The sequence below is a fragment of the Anarhichas minor genome, unplaced genomic scaffold (genome assembly GCF_050575085.1).
Source record: "Anarhichas minor isolate MPS153535 unplaced genomic scaffold, ASM5057508v1 ptg000040l, whole genome shotgun sequence".
Lineage (NCBI taxonomy): Eukaryota > Metazoa > Chordata > Actinopteri > Perciformes > Anarhichadidae > Anarhichas > Anarhichas minor.
Window position 1 is genome coordinate 1,956,128 of NW_027466486.1, and position 20,587 is coordinate 1,976,714.

The 20,587-nt window shown below is 41.8% G+C and overlaps 1 protein-coding gene and 1 non-coding gene across 2 annotated transcripts in view; both read left to right on the forward strand.

Annotated features, from left to right (window-relative positions):
* Window positions 1-19,149, forward strand: part of trim9 (tripartite motif containing 9) — a 35,075-nt gene extending 15,926 nt beyond the window's left edge. Inside the window, exons 4-10 of the mRNA XM_076108031.1 lie at window positions 8,174-8,284; window positions 9,433-9,586; window positions 10,389-10,534; window positions 13,422-13,560; window positions 16,976-17,279; window positions 18,130-18,292; window positions 19,072-19,149. Coding sequence (XP_075964146.1) covers window positions 8,174-8,284; window positions 9,433-9,586; window positions 10,389-10,534; window positions 13,422-13,560; window positions 16,976-17,279; window positions 18,130-18,292; window positions 19,072-19,149 — 1,095 coding nt within the window. The remainder of the gene's footprint in view (window positions 1-8,173; window positions 8,285-9,432; window positions 9,587-10,388; window positions 10,535-13,421; window positions 13,561-16,975; window positions 17,280-18,129; window positions 18,293-19,071) is intronic.
* trnal-uaa (transfer RNA leucine (anticodon UAA)) lies at window positions 12,519-12,600 on the forward strand. The gene has a single exon. It is a non-coding gene; the product is annotated as a tRNA-Leu (tRNA).
* Window positions 19,150-20,587: the final 1,438 nt, after the last annotated feature.

Consider the following 20,587-nt stretch of genomic DNA (forward strand, 5'->3'; position numbering starts at 1 on the left):
GGATTTTCAGATCGGATAAACAGTCTGCAACAACAACTTAGACCTGACAAAAATAGATGCGACAATATTTGGGATGAATGATGTATTTCAGACAACTGGTGGCTTCTTGATTGGTAAGAAAATCACGTCAATACTGGCTCTGCTGAACTGAACTGAAACCATTTGCTGCCTGCGAGGACGGAAATTTATTTAAATATTCATGTTACGTTTTAAAAATGGTAAGCTGTTTCACATTTTGAAGATTTCCTCAATGCATATTTAAGATTCAAATGCACATTTTTTTGATTTAGCACAAGAGGTGAAACTCGATTCCACTGATTTCAGAGACATAAAGTGCCACATTTTGTCTTTACACCATCTTCAACACATTGAACGGGAGGACATAACGGAGAGAGGGAGTCAACAGGAGAGGAGGAGGAGGAGGGAGAGATACATTTGTGCTGTACAGCATCCAATTTCACGCTTGGACGCTCTGTAGAATCAAGGTTTCACACGTGTAGGTGGTTTGAGAAACACAGCCTGTGCATGGCTTCATGTGAGCACGCTCATGCACTGACACATATTTTGCTTTCTTTTCTCCATGTATGAAATATTAAGATGTGAGGCATTGCATGGAAGTGCCTCACAAATCACTGACAAACTGAAAAACTCATTTTCATTTAATTCATATTTAGTGACATTTAGCCCCTTTTCTTTGTGTGTTTTTGAGGTTTACATTTTTCTCTATTGAGAAGTTTTATAACTGAATTTTATTTATTTTTTCTCTTTAAACATTTACAAACTGGGCTTAACATTAAAGCAACAATTACATATTTGGGTAAATGTGCTTATTCGCTTATTCGGTAAAACCACAACATGTTGTTTTAACACTTTGTATTTTGCACAAATTAAACATGTAATGTGTTAATTAGTGAGGTTTAGAGGTGCTGCTAAGCAGATTTACTTACCTTTGGACAGAGCCATCTGAGCAGTATTTAGCTGCAAATATGCTCCAGTCAACAGAACACGTACGTTTTGCAGGTTAGAAATATAAAACCTCTCACTCTCACAGCACTCGTCGCCTGCAGTGTCACAGCTGTCAAAATTACAGCAGCTATTACTTTTTTTGTGCCCGTAGACGTAACACACTGCGACATGTTTACAGGCTGCAGCTCTAAACGGCAGCTGTTGGTGCTTTTACTGCCCGTAGGCGGCGCTAGTTGGACTGGAACTGCAGGTTCAGAAACGGCAGATGTGCAGGACCTACTTTTGGGCGCCATTTTGCACGCTCAAAATGCAAACTCTGTTCCGTTAATGATTGGTTGGCTGTTAAGTGATGGATGGGTGTTTAATGTGGGGCATCGGACACAGACGGAGGATTGTTAATGTATCTCAGCGCAGATCTGATCCCTCCTGTCAGCCAACAGATCGGTGCCTCCGTGTGTCGCTCGCTGAATCTTAATGCCAGAATCTGATATTCTTTTTTACTGCCCTGCTCACACACTCGAGGACACGGCTTCCATCATAGGAGTTTCCCACAGAGTCAGTGATGCAAGAAACTCTCACTTTCACGTGTTCTGTGCTCCTGGAGGGCAGAGCTGATCGTTTGAGGTAGATATCAGCGGCAGTAACACTGGGGAAGATCAGAGGAGGCACCGCCTGTTGCTCTGGAGTGCACCTCCAGTAATTGGACATGGCCGGTCAACGGGACGCTTTCTGCTTCATTAGCACGTGGCTCAGCATGCGGAAGTCGTCCTGCAGCCGTAATCGAACGAGACACATTTCTGTCTCACTGCACTCCTGATGTTAATGTAGCCCTTTCTGTATTTTCCAGATGTAGCATCTCAGATATGATTTAAAGCAGATTGTTGCATAAAACAAAATGCCAGCTATGCATCTTATACGTGTCCAATTAAGAAACTAACGAAGTGCCCTGATTAATCCTGCTGATTCAGTCGCACAAAGGTCTTTTTATGTGCGGAACCCATTAAAACAAACTCAATTAATAACAATTTAAACTGCTGCAGCTGACTCAGCGTCTCCTTCCTGCTGCTCTCCTCTGGTACTGCACGCTGACGCCAAAGCCCAGTCGCCATGGGGACCGGGACGAGGTGAGCTCGTTGTTTGAAAGCTGTGGAGGCGAGAGAAGTAGTCCTTAATAACGTGAGTCAGCTTCCGCTTCTGTCCTGCACATCAGGAGGACTGACCCGTGCGTTTGTTCAGAGAGAGACGGCAGAGGAGGAAGGTGGTTTCATGGCAGTTTGTCACACTGAGCAGTTACAAAAGCTCCTTCACTCAAACATCTGTACAGCGGTGCTTTGCAATTTATAGCCAAGGCAAACCACCAACAACCTTTTCTGGGGACATACTATGTGTACTGAGAGCATGACCTCCTTCACCTCATTTAATATCTGTAGCCCCGTTCATAGCTCATTTTATTTTATACTGGGAGCAATTGTCCAGGTTTTTAGACTGATTTTCCTCTTTTCAGGCAGCCATTTTTCTCACTTTATCTCAGTAAGCTTGTTGAATTAATACTCCATCACTGTGAACTTTTTGCAGGCGACATTCAGGAGCACGTTGGAATCAGAAGAGCTTCGGAATCACAAACTGTCCCTTAAACCAAGCACATAATAATAACACTGAGGAAACATTTTGACATTTTAAAGTCATTCAGGAGCAGACATTTCAGATGTCTGAGCTTTCCACAAGCACTTGAATGCACCAACATTAAGAGCCTTTAAAGTAATATATAAGTAAATAGTTACCGAGCATTAGTTCAGCAAATGAGGAAACTTATAAGCATCACGGCTGGGAGCAGAGGGAAACAGCTAGCTTCTAAGATTCATTAATTCTTGTTTTTTTGTGTAGATTACACAAACAAACATATTAATTAGAGCTTCAGAGATATTAGGAGGCAGATTTTGTTGCCTTTGGACGGAGCCAGGATAGCTGTTTCCAGTCTTTATGCTAAGCTAACCACCAGTATAGTGTTTTATTGTGGAGAATGTATTAAATATGAACCGAGCCTTTGCCGTCAGTCCCTTTTCACTGTATGTCACCTGGGAGTCAGCAGTGAACTGATGAGGAATTCGTCTGAGGGCTTATTAGAGGAACACAAAGTGAATCAGAAACTAAGCGTCTTCTGCGTTTGCCACCGGATGCTTCGTGCTCCGCACACCCAGCGCGGGTCGTTTAATGAGTACAGCTGCATTGAGGCTATTTTTATTTCCACTGTAGTGATTTGCTGACCTCCCTGTTGACTCCTCGTCATTTGACTAAGTGTGTTGCTCCAGGGGATCCCTGCTACCCGGATTCCTCCTCCTTCAAGCACTCAAACGTGGGGAACGGTTTGGACTGCACAGAGATGAACTCGGGAATTATTTTAAAATACAGAATGATTAATTTTCTCACCAACAACCGTTTTCATGGCTGCAGTGGGATCTTCAGCAGAGAGGATGAGCATGAAATATTAAGAATGCTGCTGTATTCAGTACGGGTATTATTCATCAGTATTTGTGCTTTTTACTTTTTGTTGATCCACAGAAAACTTTTTAAGGCCGCACCTACATCATTGATTAATAATTAATAATTTAGTCTTCATCATGATAAACAGTGTCCATCCCAGTTTTACTAGACTTCAACGTCTTCATCGTCGTATTTTTTGTCTGTACTATAACTATACAAAACAAATAAAAGCAGAAAATTCTGGTGATTTCTGTGTAATTAAATAGTTGAATACATTGATTAATTGTTTCAGCTCTAATAATTTGTTATTGAGCTAAAAATGCAATACATTCTTCAGTTCAAGCTTCTACAATGTAAATTTGCTGCTTGTCTTCATTTTATATTATTGTAAATTGAATGTGTTTGGGTTTTGGAGTGTTGGTCAAACTATACAACCATTTTATGACATTTTATAGACAAAACGATTAATCAATTAATTGAACTTACCATTGACGCTGATGAACCTGACACATCTGACATTTCCGAGGTGAAGCTCATCTTTCTGTTGCATTTTCTGTGCCTCCGTCTGAGTAAGAGACGCATTAATGCCGAGCGAGAAGCGCCTCGATCCACGCTGACAGCTGAGCGTTTGTGGAAGTGGCCCTTGTCACTTTCTCTGACCGTCACTGCGGCGTGTAACATACAGGAAGCAAAGCAGGAAGTGATTGTAATCCCTTTGCTCTTCTTCCTTTCATCTTGTAACAGTTTGATTTAATGTTTCCCATCACAATCCCTCTTGTCTCTCTTTTTGTCTTCCTCCTCTCCTCTCTTGCTGTTCCCTCTTTCCTCCTTTCATCCTCTCCTCTTTTGCCTCCATCCATTTCCCTTCTCATCTTCCTCTTCACTTTCCTCTCCTTCTGTCGCCACATGTCAGTTTCATTTCATCAAATCATCGTCATGCACACAATGTCAAAGTCTCGTATATTTCATGTCAGGGTCCTGGCTGACTGTAAGCCAGCCTGTGCTGCTGCTGTAAAGGGACAGGTTAGGTAAGGTGACTGCAGCCTCAGTATCTTACAAGGCCAAATGTGCCGCAGTGGCCTAATAATTGACACAGAAAAAGATAGGAGTTAATTTATTTCACAAAGAGGCAGCAGGGCCTGCTGACTCACAGTACAATATGTGTAGCTGATTAGATACTGGATAATATTGGCCCCTTTTTGAAATATCCTGCCACGTTTGGTTGTTGTCAGTGCCGGCGCACGAATTTGATTACCTCTACCTCTAGATTTTACGACCCACAACTTTACTGCTTTGGTTCAGTCTCATCGAGTTTTCGGCCCCAGCAGGTAACCGTTTTTTAGCGGAAAAAGCTTTAAAAAAACCTCTGTACACTACCTGCTCAGCGTCAAGAGGTAAACAGAGTTAGAGACTAGCTGGTGAACATAGTGGAGCATTAAGCAGCTAAAGAGTCAGATGCTTCCCTCTGGAGTTGGTGGAGACCAAAAACTGAGCTAAAAGAAGACTAAATATTGGTAAATCCAATATTTAGTCTCCTGCATCATGGTTGCCAGAAAAAAACCTCCAAATGAAAGATTATACTGCTCTGTTTTGCTAACAACTTTGTCATATCAACTTATATATTGATAGTATTTCAATGTTGTGTCCACTGCCCCCAGGTGGCCTAAAAAATGTTTGGTTACGGTCGGTTTTAAATAGAAAATTGTCATGTTTTAGCAGCTCCTTTGATAACAAGAGTAGTAACATGCTTTAATGAGTAAGAATACACTTCTCATCTGAGTCCTTGGATGAAGAAATGTAACGAAAAACCTTCTGTTCCAAACATGAATAATATCTGTAAAGTAAAGCGTGTTTTCAGCACTATTTTGCCTTCTTGTTGTTTGGGGTCGTTTTGGCATCGCTATGGAGCTACTGGTTTAATCACCTTACCATGACAGCCACATATGTCATCAGAGGACAGAGTTTGTTTCCGCTCGTTAGCTCCGTTCATCTCTGCTTCTGCAGAAACTGTGGCCCACTTCCACTGTCCTGCACTCACCCCTCTCTCTCTCCCCCTTTTAATTCATTACTCCCACGTCTTTTCTCTCTCCGGATGCTTAGTTTCCTCCCACCTCAAGCTGCTGCCGTCCCTTCTTTTTGTGTTTGATTCAGGTGTACGAATCTTCCTCACACTGATTATCCACCGATCAGCGTTGTTGCCGCTGGCAGCTTTTTTTGTATCTTATTCCAAAGCTGAATAACAGCAGATTTCAGGAGAAGATGACTGGAATGCTGAGAGAAGCTGCTCAGTAGGCAGTGAGAGTCGAAGGAAGGAGCGGCGAAAAGGACAAGATTTGGTCAAAGTTGTCTGCAAAATCCCTCCACACGTATTGTCCTCTATGAATTAACAGATTGTGATTCCAGCTGCGTTTGGAGGAGTGACAGAAAGTCTGATTGTTAAACAGGCAGCGACAGCAGTGAGAAACTCTTCCTGGATCCACGCCAGGCCACTGCAGGGGTGAGGATGTTCCAGGCTTGACACAGCAGGGAGGGTTTTGCCCCCAGCCAGAGAAATATAAACCGAATCATCAGAGCCGGAATGAGATTTCCTCCCCTCGCTGTACGGGAAGAGAGGTTAAACACGGTCCTCCTCTGATTGATTACTGCACTAAAAGGGGGAGTAATTAGAAAATGATTAGTTGTGCTCTGTAAATATTAATTTATTTGAAAGTATTATTTTTGCAGTTAATATTTAATCCTCTCAGAGTCCAATCAGACCTGCAATTAGTTTTATTTGGTCATGAGGAAACCGCTGATGAAGAGGAGATGAGAAGGTCTTTAGTGGTTCAGAAGTAAAATCTTTATTTTCAAGCGTCTCCGTTCAGTTTGTTTGAAGGCGCCTCCGGTCGGTTAAAATTGTTTTTTCAGCTGCCCAAACAAACCAAACTGGGAACAGAAGTTTTCAGTTCTCTGAGGTTTTGAATGAAGCACGTCCCTCCACCACAAACTGAAAGTGATTATCACACCTCATTACAAACTCATGCTGTGCAGCCAAACAAGGTCATTTGAAATGAAGGGAAACTGAATGTTAAGTGGTTAAAACATGCATCACACTGTGTTAGTGACACTGGTAGCCTAAAGATGATGCTGCAATCAATGTTATATTTGCAATATGATAGAGATTTGTCAAATTTTGCTGAATGTTGAGATAGATATGCTTTAAGTATTTGTGGTTGATTCAGACTTCCAGTGTGCAGGACTGCTTCATAGATATATTAGGTTAAAGGGATTTTTGTGTCAAATTTAAGTGCTTTGATTTGTCACGTTCTTATTTCAGTGAATCAGCCAAAAAGCGGCATTCACATCGGTTTCCTGATTGAATTTCCAGAAAAATGATAAATCATCATAATATATATCGCTACTGTAATATAAAAAAGTATATACTGTATTGTATCTACATTGCCCACCCATACTTCTCTTATGTTCTTAATGCTACATACAAGATACTGAATAATCTCTCACTGTATGAAAGTCTTTGCTGTTTGTTGAGTGTCAGTGCTGCAATACTTGCATATTGATGCTGTGACTGCAGTCGTCAGTAAATCATCTTTATGTACTGTCGGTCTGCAGAAAGGATTTTCCTCTCCGCTCAGCCCCTCAGATAGCAACAGTGAAGTTTCTGTTACCTAGCAACCCTTTGGTCCAGCTCCCCCGTTTATTTCCCACCGTTGCGAGGAGGCTCTGTGGACATCAGTAGTGTCAGCAGGGGAGAGGGAATCTCCCAAGTCTTATCAAATATCCCATCAAATCAATAGAATATCTTGGTGTGTGTGCGATAACGAGCGTTTTTTCCGATTGATTTAAAACTGCTCCCTTTCATTCAGATCATGTTAAAGGAAGATAAATTATGAATGTGGGGGAGGGCTGCAATACAAAACGATTAAAGGACGGATTTCTCTGCGTTTTCTGAGGCAGAAAAATCTACGACTGACAGCAGAGAATTCAAAAAACTTCTGCATGTTTTTAGCGTGTGGCTGCTCAGGCGGCCTCGTCTCGTCTCTGATGTAGCCGGTGATGTTTAAACGCGTGAAAACAGTCACTTTCCTTCCGTTAACGTCAATAACAAGTCGCCGGTGTCCCTTCGGCCTCCTCTTCCTCCCTCAATCTGTGTGCGAGTCTCAAGAAGGAAACATTACTCAATCAATCACTTTGACAATCCTGCTGCTAATCTCATTATTGGTATTCCTGCTGCTTCTCTTCATCCGTTAACGGCCTTGTTTAATCTGTGTTCTCCAGCCTCCTCCTCCCATCCTCCCTCTTTTCTTTCTCTGTCCTTCTTCCCTCCATTGTCGTCATGTTTTTTTTGCCTTAAGCTCTCTCTGTATCCATCTTTCTTCTCCTCTACTCTCCTTTGTCTCTCTTCTTCCCTCATTTATCAACATTTCTGTCACCTTCTTCATATTTACTCCCCTGTAATTTCTCTGCATCTCCAATCTTTCCTCTTTTTTTACCCTATTTATACTCTACAGCACTCGCACAGTTTATTAAACCCTCTCTGTGCATTTTATTCATGTTCCACTCGAGAGTGATTACACGAAAAGGGCGATGATTAACATATGATTATCTTCCGTGTATGCTTGTTGTTGTTGTTAATATTATACTTGCAAAACTTGATTTCCTCGTGGGTGTTTCTTCTTTTCTCCCTTATAATCCTCTCTTCTTTTATTTCATCCTCTTTTTTCCCCAGGTGGTTCGGGATCAGATCTCCCACTGTACGGTGAAGCTGCGTCAGACCACGGGGCTGATGGAGTACTGTCTGGAGGTCATCAAGGAGAATGACCCCAGTGGTTTCCTGCAGGTACGACGCACGACAAGTCTTTGATTCTGCTAGAAGCTACAGCTTTTTTATGTGTTTTGGATGGAAGCCTGGCTTCTGAATTAACTTTGAAATTCTGCTGTTTATTCTACTGGCTTGTAAAGCACTGATTGGTTGAGGGCCAAAACACAAGTCTGATCTGCTGCTTCAATATGAACCATCCAGACCTCTCAGATGGTCGTCAAAAACGAAACACGGGGAAGCAACATTTGGTTTTTATGCACCACATATCTGGAACAAACTCACAGAAAACTTGATGTGAAGTAAATGTCAGTGTCAATGTTTGAATCTGCATTTTCACCCATTTTGCCACTTGTGGTGGTAAGTCTGGTGACATGTCTCATAGGGAGGAAAACGTATGTTAAAAAAAAGAGAGAAATTCCTCCTAAAGACTGGTAAATTGCTAGCTGTGAATTTGACTCAGACCCAATCCCTTTAGATAAACTTGACTTTTTACTTTTTACTTCAAAGTTAAAAAATAACTTCAACCAAATCTGAACTGATAGATGACGTTTGTTTGTTGACAGGAGACGTTTTCACTGCCTTTGCTGAGCAATTTCACCTTGTTAAAATCAAACTTACTTGACATCTTCAAGTTCAACAGTTTTATGGTTTCCATTTTTTCTTTTTGTGACTGACTCTGATGAGCGAACACAGTATCACAGTATATCAATGTATGTGCTTGGTGGTGGCATGAGTGGAGAGACCTTTTCGGATACAAATTTGACTTATTTACCTTTTTAGAATGGCCCAAAAACATTTTTCACCCATTATGGTAAAATATTTATAGTGGAAATGCAAGTTTGGTGTTTATGTCAGAAACGTTTATTTTAAACAAGTTATCCTAATAATTTCATGATCATGTCCTTGGACGTTTCCTGGGAAAAGGCATTCAAGAAAATGCACTTTCTTTGAAAAAATAGCTGTCTTTAAACCCAACTAGATATTATTCTTTATATATGTTGGATTGTTTGCTTGCTTGCAGCCATCTTTATATCTTCTTTCACATCTTTGCATCTCCAGCTGATCTGCTGTTAAGAGTTTTTTGGGTGAAATCTGTCAGAGATTTCTGGTTCCAGATACAGTTTTTGTTATTGATGAGTAACAGTTAGTTAATTTGTTGTCCTCAGATCTCCGATGCTTTGATCCGGAGGGTCCACGTGACAGAGGGCCAGTGGGGGAAGGGAACCCTCACCCCCAGGATGAACAGCGACTTTGACCTCACTCTGGACAGCGGACCCCTCCTGCAGACGATCCACCAGCTGGACTTTGTCCAGATGAAAGGTATAAGAGAGGAGATAACAGGTACAGACACCTGAGGGATTTATACAAGAGTGGGCTGAAGGAGAGCCGGCACAGCTACGTTTTTTTTAACTCAGAGAGGCAAGTTCAAGCCCTCATGAGGGCTAATGTCTTCTCTACTGAAGACAGTAAATCCCTAGCACCCTGTGAAGGAGATTCTCTCTGGTCAGAGTGATTTCTGTTGTGAAAAATCACTATAATATACCGTCAGTGTTTGTAGTTCTGAATAGTTGGTTTATAGTTAAGGTTCTGTACTAATTTTACCAAGAGAATTGTTAAAAAATGTATGATAAAACCTTATTGTACCTATAATATGTCAGTATGCAGTAGCTTTCTAAAATGTATTTCTGGACACTAATAGTTTGCATTAGCAATTTAAAGACCGCTTGTTTTGCATTCGACCTTTTTATCTTTTAAAATCACAATTTTACGAGTAAACATGAAATATATTCAGAGGCAGTTTGAGTTGGAGAACTTGCTGGATGTGTGCTTTGACGTTTGTGTTTGTGTTTGGTACCTGATAAACTTTACACAGCATGATATCTCTGACACCGCTAAAATATTCTGTAAAATACTCAGAAAGTAGAAGACGTTTGGTGGGTTTATATTTATGATATTTTGATTCTGGATTCATATATTCATAATTGAATTTATAAATGATAAATATTGAACAGGTCTCCGTGCACAGCAGAGTCATATCACGTGTGTATGTTTTCGTGCGTAAGCGGCTGTCCTTTCATATCTCACCGGGCTGTAATTTTGTCTGTGTCTCTCCCCTCCTCAGTCCCAGCTGCTCCCATGCTCCAGCTGGAGGAATGCTGCACCCAGAACAACAGCGCCACGCTGTCATGGAAACAGCCACCGCTCTCCACCATCGTCGTGGACGGATACATCCTGGAGCTGGACGATGGAAACATGGGGCTTTTCAGGGTAGGTTCCCCTCTGCAGGTACTCTTTTGTCTCCGCCAGTTGGGATTTATCTCTCAACTCTATTAGACGACAAACTTGGTACTTGTGAAAGCTCAACAAGGGAGGTCTTTGTTGGACTTACATTTAGATTACAAGACACAAAGTGAAAAACAGGACCAGTTAGAGTAATAATTCACCTTTACAGAGCACCGCCCGCCTCTTTCTCAACAAAGACGCCTTCATTTGGCGCCAGGGAGGACACCAGCCCAGCCAGGAGAATGTGAAAGCAGCGCTTTGTCGCTGAAATCCCTCGATTGCTCTCTCGTACCGCACAGCTCTGAGTGATATGAGAGCAGGTCATGTGACGCACTGTAGGGAGGCATTGAATGACACAACGCCAAGAGAAAGGGTCCGTAATGCAGCTGCCAGCTGGGATGATCCCACAGGAAGTGTGATCTGGGATCAAAGCAGTATTTATACCCTCTCAGAGGTTCACCATGTAATCCATCCAGCTAAGACTCTCCCCAGTTCTCTATACATTGAGGCCGCCGCTTTGTTACGATGGCAACTTAAACCCCCTGAACAATACCTTCAGTACAATGGCAGAGGATATCTGTGTCCGACCTCTAAACCTGTTCCTACATACAGTACAGCAGGCCTGTTGCCTCTCATAACAATCAATATGGAAGATTGTTCCACTCACTTAAAGTGGTGTTAAACTCCCTGCCAAGTAGTTTAGATGATCTCAGAGAAACAGCTTGAGGTTTAAAGGGTTAATAGAGCCCTGAAACACACCGGAATCCTAATTGAGCCCCCATATTTCAATCTCAGCCTTCTCCCAAACTGTTGCCATCTTCTCAAAGCTCCTCCATCACATTCCTGTTAACAGCTGGTGGCACATGATTAAAGTGGTTGATTTTATTTGAATGCTCAATGGGCACAAACACACACGCACACACACACATCCAACAGTAGTAACCAGATGCTTTCACTAAAAGATGCCAAAACACAAGATTATAATCTAAATAATGGACTTTTTGGTTCATGGTGTACACAGTTCTGTTTGAATATCCGTCTTATTGACTTTTACACTTTATAGAACAGTAAATAAATGTCAACTTTAGTGCTTTGTGAGGAGGCTGAAATGGGACGACAGATGCTGACACTCCTCTAGACTCAGAGCATCAGTTAGATACTCTCCTGGTTAAAGTGAATGGTCCAGCAGCTGTTCGTAGAGGCATCCTGTGTTTTAATTTAGAAAAAGCAGCCATTGACCTTCAGTCTCTCGTCTCTGAAGCCAGCTGTCTGTTTGTGGGAGCCTTCATCCCTCTGTTTCAATCACAACTGTTGCATTAGAGCAGTGGTTCCCAAACTTTTTCTGTCAAGACCCCCTTTGATGATATAGGAACATTGGACGACCCCCCCCCCCCCCCGCAACCCGACCCCAAATTTGTCTTGGTTTTTAATGAATTGCATTATAATGCATGAACTGTATAAAATATTTTTGCGCTTTAGACCAGTCACAAATCTGTCCATCTTTGTACATACTTCCTTCTCTTATCTTTATCTTTCTCTGTCGCTCCGTATCTTTCTCGCTCTGTGTCGCTGTGTGTCTCTCTCTCGTTCGCGCTCCCTCACTCTCTCTCTCCCTCGCTCGTTCGCGCTCTCTCGCTCGGGCGCGCGCTCGCTCTCGCTCTCGCTGGTTTTGCCACAGTCGGTCTGTGACATGAGCCGCTCTGGTGGCGTGGTTGGAACACAGTGCATGTCACGTCGGTTATTTTATATTGTTTTACCGGTGTATGTGTGCGTCTGTGTGTGTGGGTTGGTGATGAAGCCGCGACCCCCCTGTAGTACCACCGCGCCCCCCCTAGGGGTCGCGACCCCCACTTTGGGAACCACTGCATTAGAGAGTGATCGTTTACATCCAATCTGCCTACGGATTCACCAGCTGCAGCCGCTGAACGCTGATTGTGCGCATTCGATCACAACTTGTATTGAGACATGTACCAGGATGGCCGAGTGGTTAAGGCGTTGGTGTTAAGATCCAATGGACGTAGTCCTCGTGGGTTCAAACCCCACTCCTGGTAGAAAGTGGATATTTTAATCTAATTACGTGACTTGTGAAGTACATACTACTATCACGCATAGATTGTCTTGACAGATAGAAGTTTCTAGTGACTTGATGTGGTTGAGCAGTTGGAGTATCACACCCTCCTGTCTGCATGTCTACGTAACGATACTGAACCTGTAAATGCTCCTTAAGCCCATCAGTGTGTGAAAGAGCATTATATGTCCCTGATTAACAGTTTGGCATTGTGAATGTTGGCATTTAGTGTAAAGCTGTTTGAGCGGTTGGAAGACTAGAAAGGTGCAATATAAAGGCAGTTCAATTGAGTCTGGAGACATTTGACCGAAATTGTAACTGTTAACCCGGGATTTACAGCAGAAATATACGAAGAGCATCTCGGAGCACATTTTGGAACTCAACATATGTTCTGTTGTGTGTTTCATTCTTCCAGCCTGTGCATCTCTTTATCTTGAACTTAAATCATTTCATACCTTTATCTGGAGCTACATTTTGCCAAACAACTATTTACCTTCCAAATTTCCGAGGGAAGTTTTCTATTTCTCCTCTGACTCATTGAGGCTCGCCAACGCAGCGCCACACTGAGCCTGGCGAGTTGTATGTCCCCGTATCTATTTATACTCCGGTGTGGGCTGCCTCGCCCACACTCAGTTGTATAAACTCATACTCTCGCTTATTTCACTCACCGCCACAGATCCAAACGGGACGCTCCTTCAGAGGCAGAGCTGTGCGGGTTGAAAAAGAAGCAGGACCCTCTGTGTCATAATTACGCACTTGATGTATCTGCCACCTTAACAGGAAGCACTGTGTGTGTCTTTACAGGAAGTGTACGTGGGGACGGAGACCATCTGCACAGTGGACGGGCTCCACTTCAACAGCACATACAAGTCCAGAGTGAAGGCCTTTAATGCCAGTGGACTGGGCCAGTACAGCAAGACACTGATCATGCAGACCTCTGAGAGTACGTGAAGCATCATCTCCTCCTTTTGCTGCTGATGACTGTTTGTCTTTAAGGAAAATACACTCTCAAAACAGAATTCATTCATTTATTCATCTGATCTTGGATCATTCAGTCATTATTGGGATTAAAATTGTCAGTTTCCATGTACATCTTTAATAAAGTTAAAGATGTACATGAAAGTAGTATCTCTTGAATTGTGGTGTCACACAGGACGTGAACACTGGTCTCCTGGGTGAGAGTCGAGTGTTTGTTTAACCCACCATCCCCCTGGTCAGACCTCTTTGGACTGTGACTGGAAATTTATTTGTTATACGTCAAAAACAAATGTAGTCCGGGAGATAATAAATTTCTCAAAATGTAAATCACATGTATGTTTACATGTCAGCAGCACTATAGCATGTTAAATAAACAACTAGAAACAAAGAGACAAACGTGGCTAGATATACATCTCTACTGCCAACTCTAAAATGAGTTTGTCACAAGTTATCAATGATTGTTTCTTATTTTCCAGCACTTTTGCTTCTCCAAATGCCTGCCACATGTTTGCTACTGTATCCATGTGTTTCCCAGGTAGTTTCAACTCTTTTGTTTAGTTTTTGCATGATCAGATCCTCAAAAGGTTTCGTGGTTGTATTTCTATCATGATGAATCCAATCTGATTTGCCATGATGTTGTGTTCTAGCAAACAGCTGGCAGGTATATTATATCACAGGGCTAATATCGGTTAATAATATAGCTTATTGTCACTTCATGAGATCACAGACTTGAGAAAAAGTTCAGTTGCCTCCTTCTTTTGGGAGTGAAGCGCTCATTCACAGCAATACATCTTGACTGAGCTCATGAAGATCTTAAGAATAATAAATAGTTGCTGCCAGAACAAAACCTTGCATCTTCAGAATGACAACTTTTTAAAAACGTAAAGGAACGGAGACCTTACTTGGTCCCTTCTTCTGCAATTTCTTACTTCAGATTTAAAACTATTCAGTTTGAGTTTTTAGTTATGTGTTTCAAAAGGATTTCAATTGACCTGACATCAAACTTCTCAAGAATGTCAACGCAAGGTTTTAACCCAAAAGCAGCAGCAGGAAGTGAATTCTGTTTGAGGGTGTGTTCGAGCTTGTAAACCAGGTACATCCCGTAGCAGCTGCTTCGTGTATAATCCACTCATGTGCTTGCTTTCCCATTAGTTAAATGCTGCTCTGCACACAGGAACGCTTGTCATCCATAAGTGGACCTGAAAGGCCCAGACAGCCTCCCTACCTGCCAGACAGAGCACTCAGCAGCTGTGTTCTGCACAAAGATATCTAACCACTCAGTGTTTTTGCAGAGATCTGACATCCTTCACCCGGACCGGACTGTGCTTTGATTTTTCTGTTTTATTTCCTGCATGGAGCGAAGGAAGTTCCTCCATCATCTTTGTTACCACGCTTGTTATTTTCTACCCTGATCTGTTTCTAGGAACTTCTCTTTTGAGGATCTCGTCTGTGGTGTTTTGGCTGCTGAGTTGAACCAGCTTCCCGAAACAAACCTGCTTTTTACCCTCTCCTCCATCCCTCCCCGACCCGCTCTACACTGTCTGCTTCACTGCTTTGCTATGCTCTCCTCCTTCTCCCCTCTTTTCTTTCTCCCCTCTTCCTCTTCCTCCTCTCCTTTATTTCACATTTCAGCTGGACTCCCTCCATGTGATATTCAGTCTATAGGCACAGGTATGGGTGACTGTTTCCACTCTAATCCCCCTCGTTGCCATTGCCTGTGTCATCAGTTCAGTGCTTCACTCTCAAACCAGCAGGTGGGCAGTTTGCTGCTCTGTGGGCTGCACTTATTAAATGTTCAATACAGGCTTCTAATAAATGTCTTTGTTTTATTTCCTTTGGGAAATAAGGCTGTGTAATGAAACTTTGCTGCACATAGTGAAACCAGTGAACGATGGTGGACAAGCAAGTCCTGTGGAGCCCATATATATAGAGCACAAACATCTCATCTGTTAGACTCCCATATTTCTCTGTGTAGAGTATAGAGCTTTTAAAAACCCTCAGTCAAACAGTTTGCAAAGTTATGAGACTTTGATTTCGCCGGCTGGCAGTGTGATGTGTTGCAAGAGCTCACAGGAAGTTTTAGGGTCAGCTCACCCAAATTACAAAACCTATAATGAACATGAAGTGAATTTTTGTGGTGCATAAATTAAAGCAGTATTAAATGTTTTGGTTATTTGCCACTTGGGGGCAGCGCAACATGTTATATTTCATTATTATATTATCATCCTATAATGTTTATGTGGTGAACATTCAGCACTTTCAGTCGACATAGAACAGCATCATCATTCAAGTCAAGTACATTTTATTGAGATATAAATCCCAACAGACGTTATCTCATGGTACTTTTCATCTAAAGCAGGTTCAGACCGTGCTCTTTAATTTACAGAGACCCAACTTTCCCCCATGAGCAAGCACAAAGGAAAAACTCTCCTTTAATTGAAAGAAACATTGAGCAGAACCAAGATGATTTATTTGAGTTGAGTTTCCAGATTTTTATTTTTTATTGTTTCAATTTAACCTTCATTTATTGAGGATTCAGATTTAAATTCTATTTTCGAAAGGAGTCCTGGCCAAGACGGCAGCATGAAAGTTTATCATAAAATCACAAATAACAAAAAAACAGCAAAAAGTTAAAAGCATCACAATAATTTCACATAAGAGAGACAAGTAACAGACTTAAAACAAACAGCAAATTGCATCAACCAATACATTAGTATTAGTTGTTCAGTGCTTAAAAAATAATCTAGTTTAAATTGACTCTGTAGCTGGTGAATGCAGATCCATCATAACCGACCACATAAAGACTTTAGGAGTAAGAGTTAAGATTTCTTATTTTATGTCAAATGTTTACCTCCGAGGAGTTTTTTTACAATGTTTTTCTTTTGTATTTAGGGTGAACTGATCCTTTATGATCAGAGAGAAACCAAGAAATTATTAACAGACCTATTTCAAAGTCAATTCTTTAACAATTGACTTATTATCTAGATGTCATAAACCCCACCCGTGTGGTGTTCCAAGCCGGTTGAAAACAAATGCCAATTATCATTTGCAGACTGTCTGACACAGGTTTGATTTAATAATAAATATTATTAAGATTGTAGGACTAAGTTATATGTTAAGTTATAGAGTATGATGCTAAGAATTATTAATCATAATAGTGATAGTGAATCTTCTTCTCATTCTTATCTTCTTTCTTCTAGTTATTACTCCTTTCATGACGTTTTTACAGTGTAACCACACCTCATCTAACCTCCAGCCTCTAGATTCATGTCACCTTTGTAAAGTCATGATCATCAGGTGTTCCAGTCAGTGACGTCACTGATGCTAAACAACAATGTGTGTAACTCTTCCCGTGTGTGTGTGTGTTTGTGTGTGAACAGTCGCTTGGTTCACCTTTGACCCGGCCTCCGCTCACCAGGACATCGTCCTCTCCAACGACAACCTGACGGTGTCCTGCAACAGCTACGACGACAGGGTGGTCATGGGTAACTCTGCTTTCTCCCGCGGCGTTCATTACTGGGAAATGACCGTCGATCGCTATGATAACCACCCGGACCCGGCCTTCGGGGTCGCTCGGGCCGACGTGCTGAAGGACGTGATGCTGGGGAAGGACGACAAGGCCTGGGCCATGTACGTGGACAACAACCGCTCCTGGTTCATGCACAACAACTCACACACCAACAGGTAGCGGGTGTCTCCATGTCCACTGCTAACACAGAGTTTAGAGGCGTCTTTTGAGAGGCATATGAAACACAGTCACAGTGATGGAATAATTATTCAGATCCTTTATGAAACTTAAAAGTACCAATACAACAATTTAAGAATACTCCATCACAAATATAAGTCCTGCATTCAACTGAATACATAAATGAATGTGAATTGATTTGTGTTTGTTATCTACCAATAAAGACCATTAGATGCAGCTGAAAGCTCCAGGAACAGCTAGTTCCTGGAGCCCCCCAAAGGATCACTTGATAAATCTGAGGGGTCGTAACAGGATTAATGGGGTAAAAGAAAAAAGAAGAAAAGTTCTGCTCCCAAAATTAGACTTTTCTCTAACCTTTGCTTTTATGTGAAACATGGACAGTTTTACACTCCAACAGATATTTAAATGAAATCATCTGAGAAGTTTGGAGGGTAAATATCTCTTTGGTTTAACTACTAACAACTCATACATCTGACACATGACACAGCTTCTTTTTAACGGGTCACGACCCAAAAAGGTTGGGAATCATTGGTTTAATCTTTAACAATGTTTTAGTATTTCAGACATTTTTTATATATTTTTAAGTCTTAATCTGAAAAGTAGTTGTCAACTCAAGGTGTCAAATAAATGAAGAGGAATAAAAATTATTTTTTTTGTTTCTGAAATGCCAAGAATTACAAGTACCGTATTTGAGTAAATGTATTTTTCAGCACTGCTAACACATAATAGTTACAGGACGGGAGGACAAATATTTAGCAAGATGTTACTTTAGAAACACTAGATTAACCGTCATATCTCAAGTTAGTTTCTCTCTGTGTGGTCGTGCAGGACGGACGGCGGCATCGGTAAAGGAGCAACAATAGGAATTCTACTGGACTTCACACGCGGGATCCTCATCTTCCTCATTAATGATGAGCAGCAGGGTCCAGTGGCTTTTGAAGCCTTGGAGGGTGTCTATTACCCCGCTATCAGCCTCAACCGAAATGTCCAGGTACAGAATGATATTGTATATGAACTGTGGCTACACCTTTAATTTCAACTACGTTCATTTCTGAATTGGAAGATTGAGAAATGAATTCCATAACATACCGATTTCTGCTTTTGTTTTCCCTCAAATAGCTTTAAAGGAATAGTTTCCTTATAAAGATTGATACCACTCTCATGTCTGTGTTTGTTAGCTTAGCTTAGCATTAAAACTCTGTCCAAAAGATCGACAAACTGGAGTTAAAAAACTGTGCAGGCAACCAGCGGAGACTGCAGGAAGTTACTGGTCGCAGCTAAGAGAGAGAGTCCTGCACAAAACAGCAATTGTTTTTTACTCTTTGGTTTTCTTAGGAATGAAACACATCTGTCTTCGCTCCGGGGGGGCAGTTTTATAGCTGTCCCTGGCTCTCCCTCCCCGAGCAGTGCTGCAGGCCAAAACAGAGGTTTTTACTTGTAGATCAACAAAATACCAAATGAGTAGTTATTATTCATTAAAACTTCTTCTCCGAGCTATACAAATATGGGCTCAGAAGATTAAACCTTGAAAGGGGAAGCTTCAAAGATTCAATAACAGTTAGTAGCTTTGAATTTGTCATTGCTCTCAGCTAGTTTTCTAATTTTTAATGCTGTCTCTGGGTGTAGAGAGCAGAGTGCCTCCAAGACAAAACATTTAACTCACTGAGGAAATAGTTCAACAGCTCCACCTGTGGGCAGAAACATAAATCAAACCTCTTTAACCCATATTCATTAACCCATATGTGTGTACGTCAATGTGTTTTTCTGCAGATCACACTGCACACTGGTCTACCCATCCCTGATTTCTACACCACCGGGGAGGCAGATCCCACTGGCTCTGTGTGCTAAAGACTCACACACCAGCTGGGGGAAACCTCTCCAGCATTTGCCAGGGTTCATCATGCCAGTCAATAACTATGACCCAACCTTCACCTCCTCTCCCCACCTCCTCTTGTCCCCCTGACCGACTGACCCCATGACTCTCTGTAAGAGGCCCCATCCAGTGCTGAGCCATGCCTTTATCATGCCGAAACCTTGGACACTTGGCCCATCTGCAGGACAAAAATGGGCCCTGCTTTGCGATCTGTACCTTGTATTTTTGACCTGTTGGAGGAGGGGAAATCCTGTTGAAAAATTATCTCACACTCATAGACCTGGAATTATGTGCAGTGATAATATCTGCTTAAAGCTATAGTTTGACTTTTCGGAAATTACAGTAATTTGCTTTCTTGCCGAGAGTTAGATGAGAAGATTGACAGCACTCTGGTGTTTGTAAGCTAAATGTGAAGCAACCGTTAGTCAGCTAGCTTAGCATAAAGACTGGAAACAGGGGGAAACAGTTAGCCTGGCTTTGTCAAAAGTTCAGAAGCATGTCTAACAACACTTCCCTGGAACCATTATGTCTCATTTGTTTAATCTGTACAAAAACAGAAGTGTAAAAATGACATGTTGTGGTTTTGAGGGCACAAACAATAGTCACACAACAGCCCATAAAACCACAACGTCTCGTTTTTACATTTAGATTTCAAACAAACAAGATATAATGTGTTCATTTGTGAGCTTTAGAGATGCTGGTAGATGGATTTTATTAGCTTTGGAGAGAGCCAGGCTAGCTTTTTCTCTCTGTTTCCAGTCATTTAGCTAAGCTAAGCTAACTGTCTGTTAGCTATAGCTTCATATTTAGCATACAGCCGTAACTCTCAGCAAGAAAGAAAATAAGCATATTTCCAAAATGATTGAACTATTCCTTTAAAGAAAGGAGTTTGTTTTGTGAATGAGTTGAGTTAGAGAAATATTTCCCAATCCGTCCATCAACATTCAGCTTAATACATCTTATTCTTCATTCTTTTTCGACACAGTATCCTGTTTGTTGCTTTTCCAGCCATAAACCATGAACATTCTCACACATTTAAAACACCGGAGGGACCACGAGAGGTCGTCTCCTGCGTGTTTGTGTGATTGTGTGTGGGGTGGAGGTGGATTGGTCTGGACTGGTCAGCAGCTGCAATGATCCCTGGACGAGAGCAATAGTCCGACTCTCAGCCGCGTCACTGTCGTATCCTCATCCGTGTACATGAGACGCTTTTCTTAGTGGCTTAGCTCGTGTGATCATTCTGTATCGTCTGTAAAAAAAAAAAGAAACATGCAGCCTTTCTCTGCGGTGCAGCTCTAAAGACAGGAGGGATGGATTTCGGTGTAATGTATCATAAAAATGGGCGATTCTGTGCGTTGAAGTGTGTTGTAAATGGTTTAAAGATGATGACTGTGAAGCTCTTTGAATAAGGTG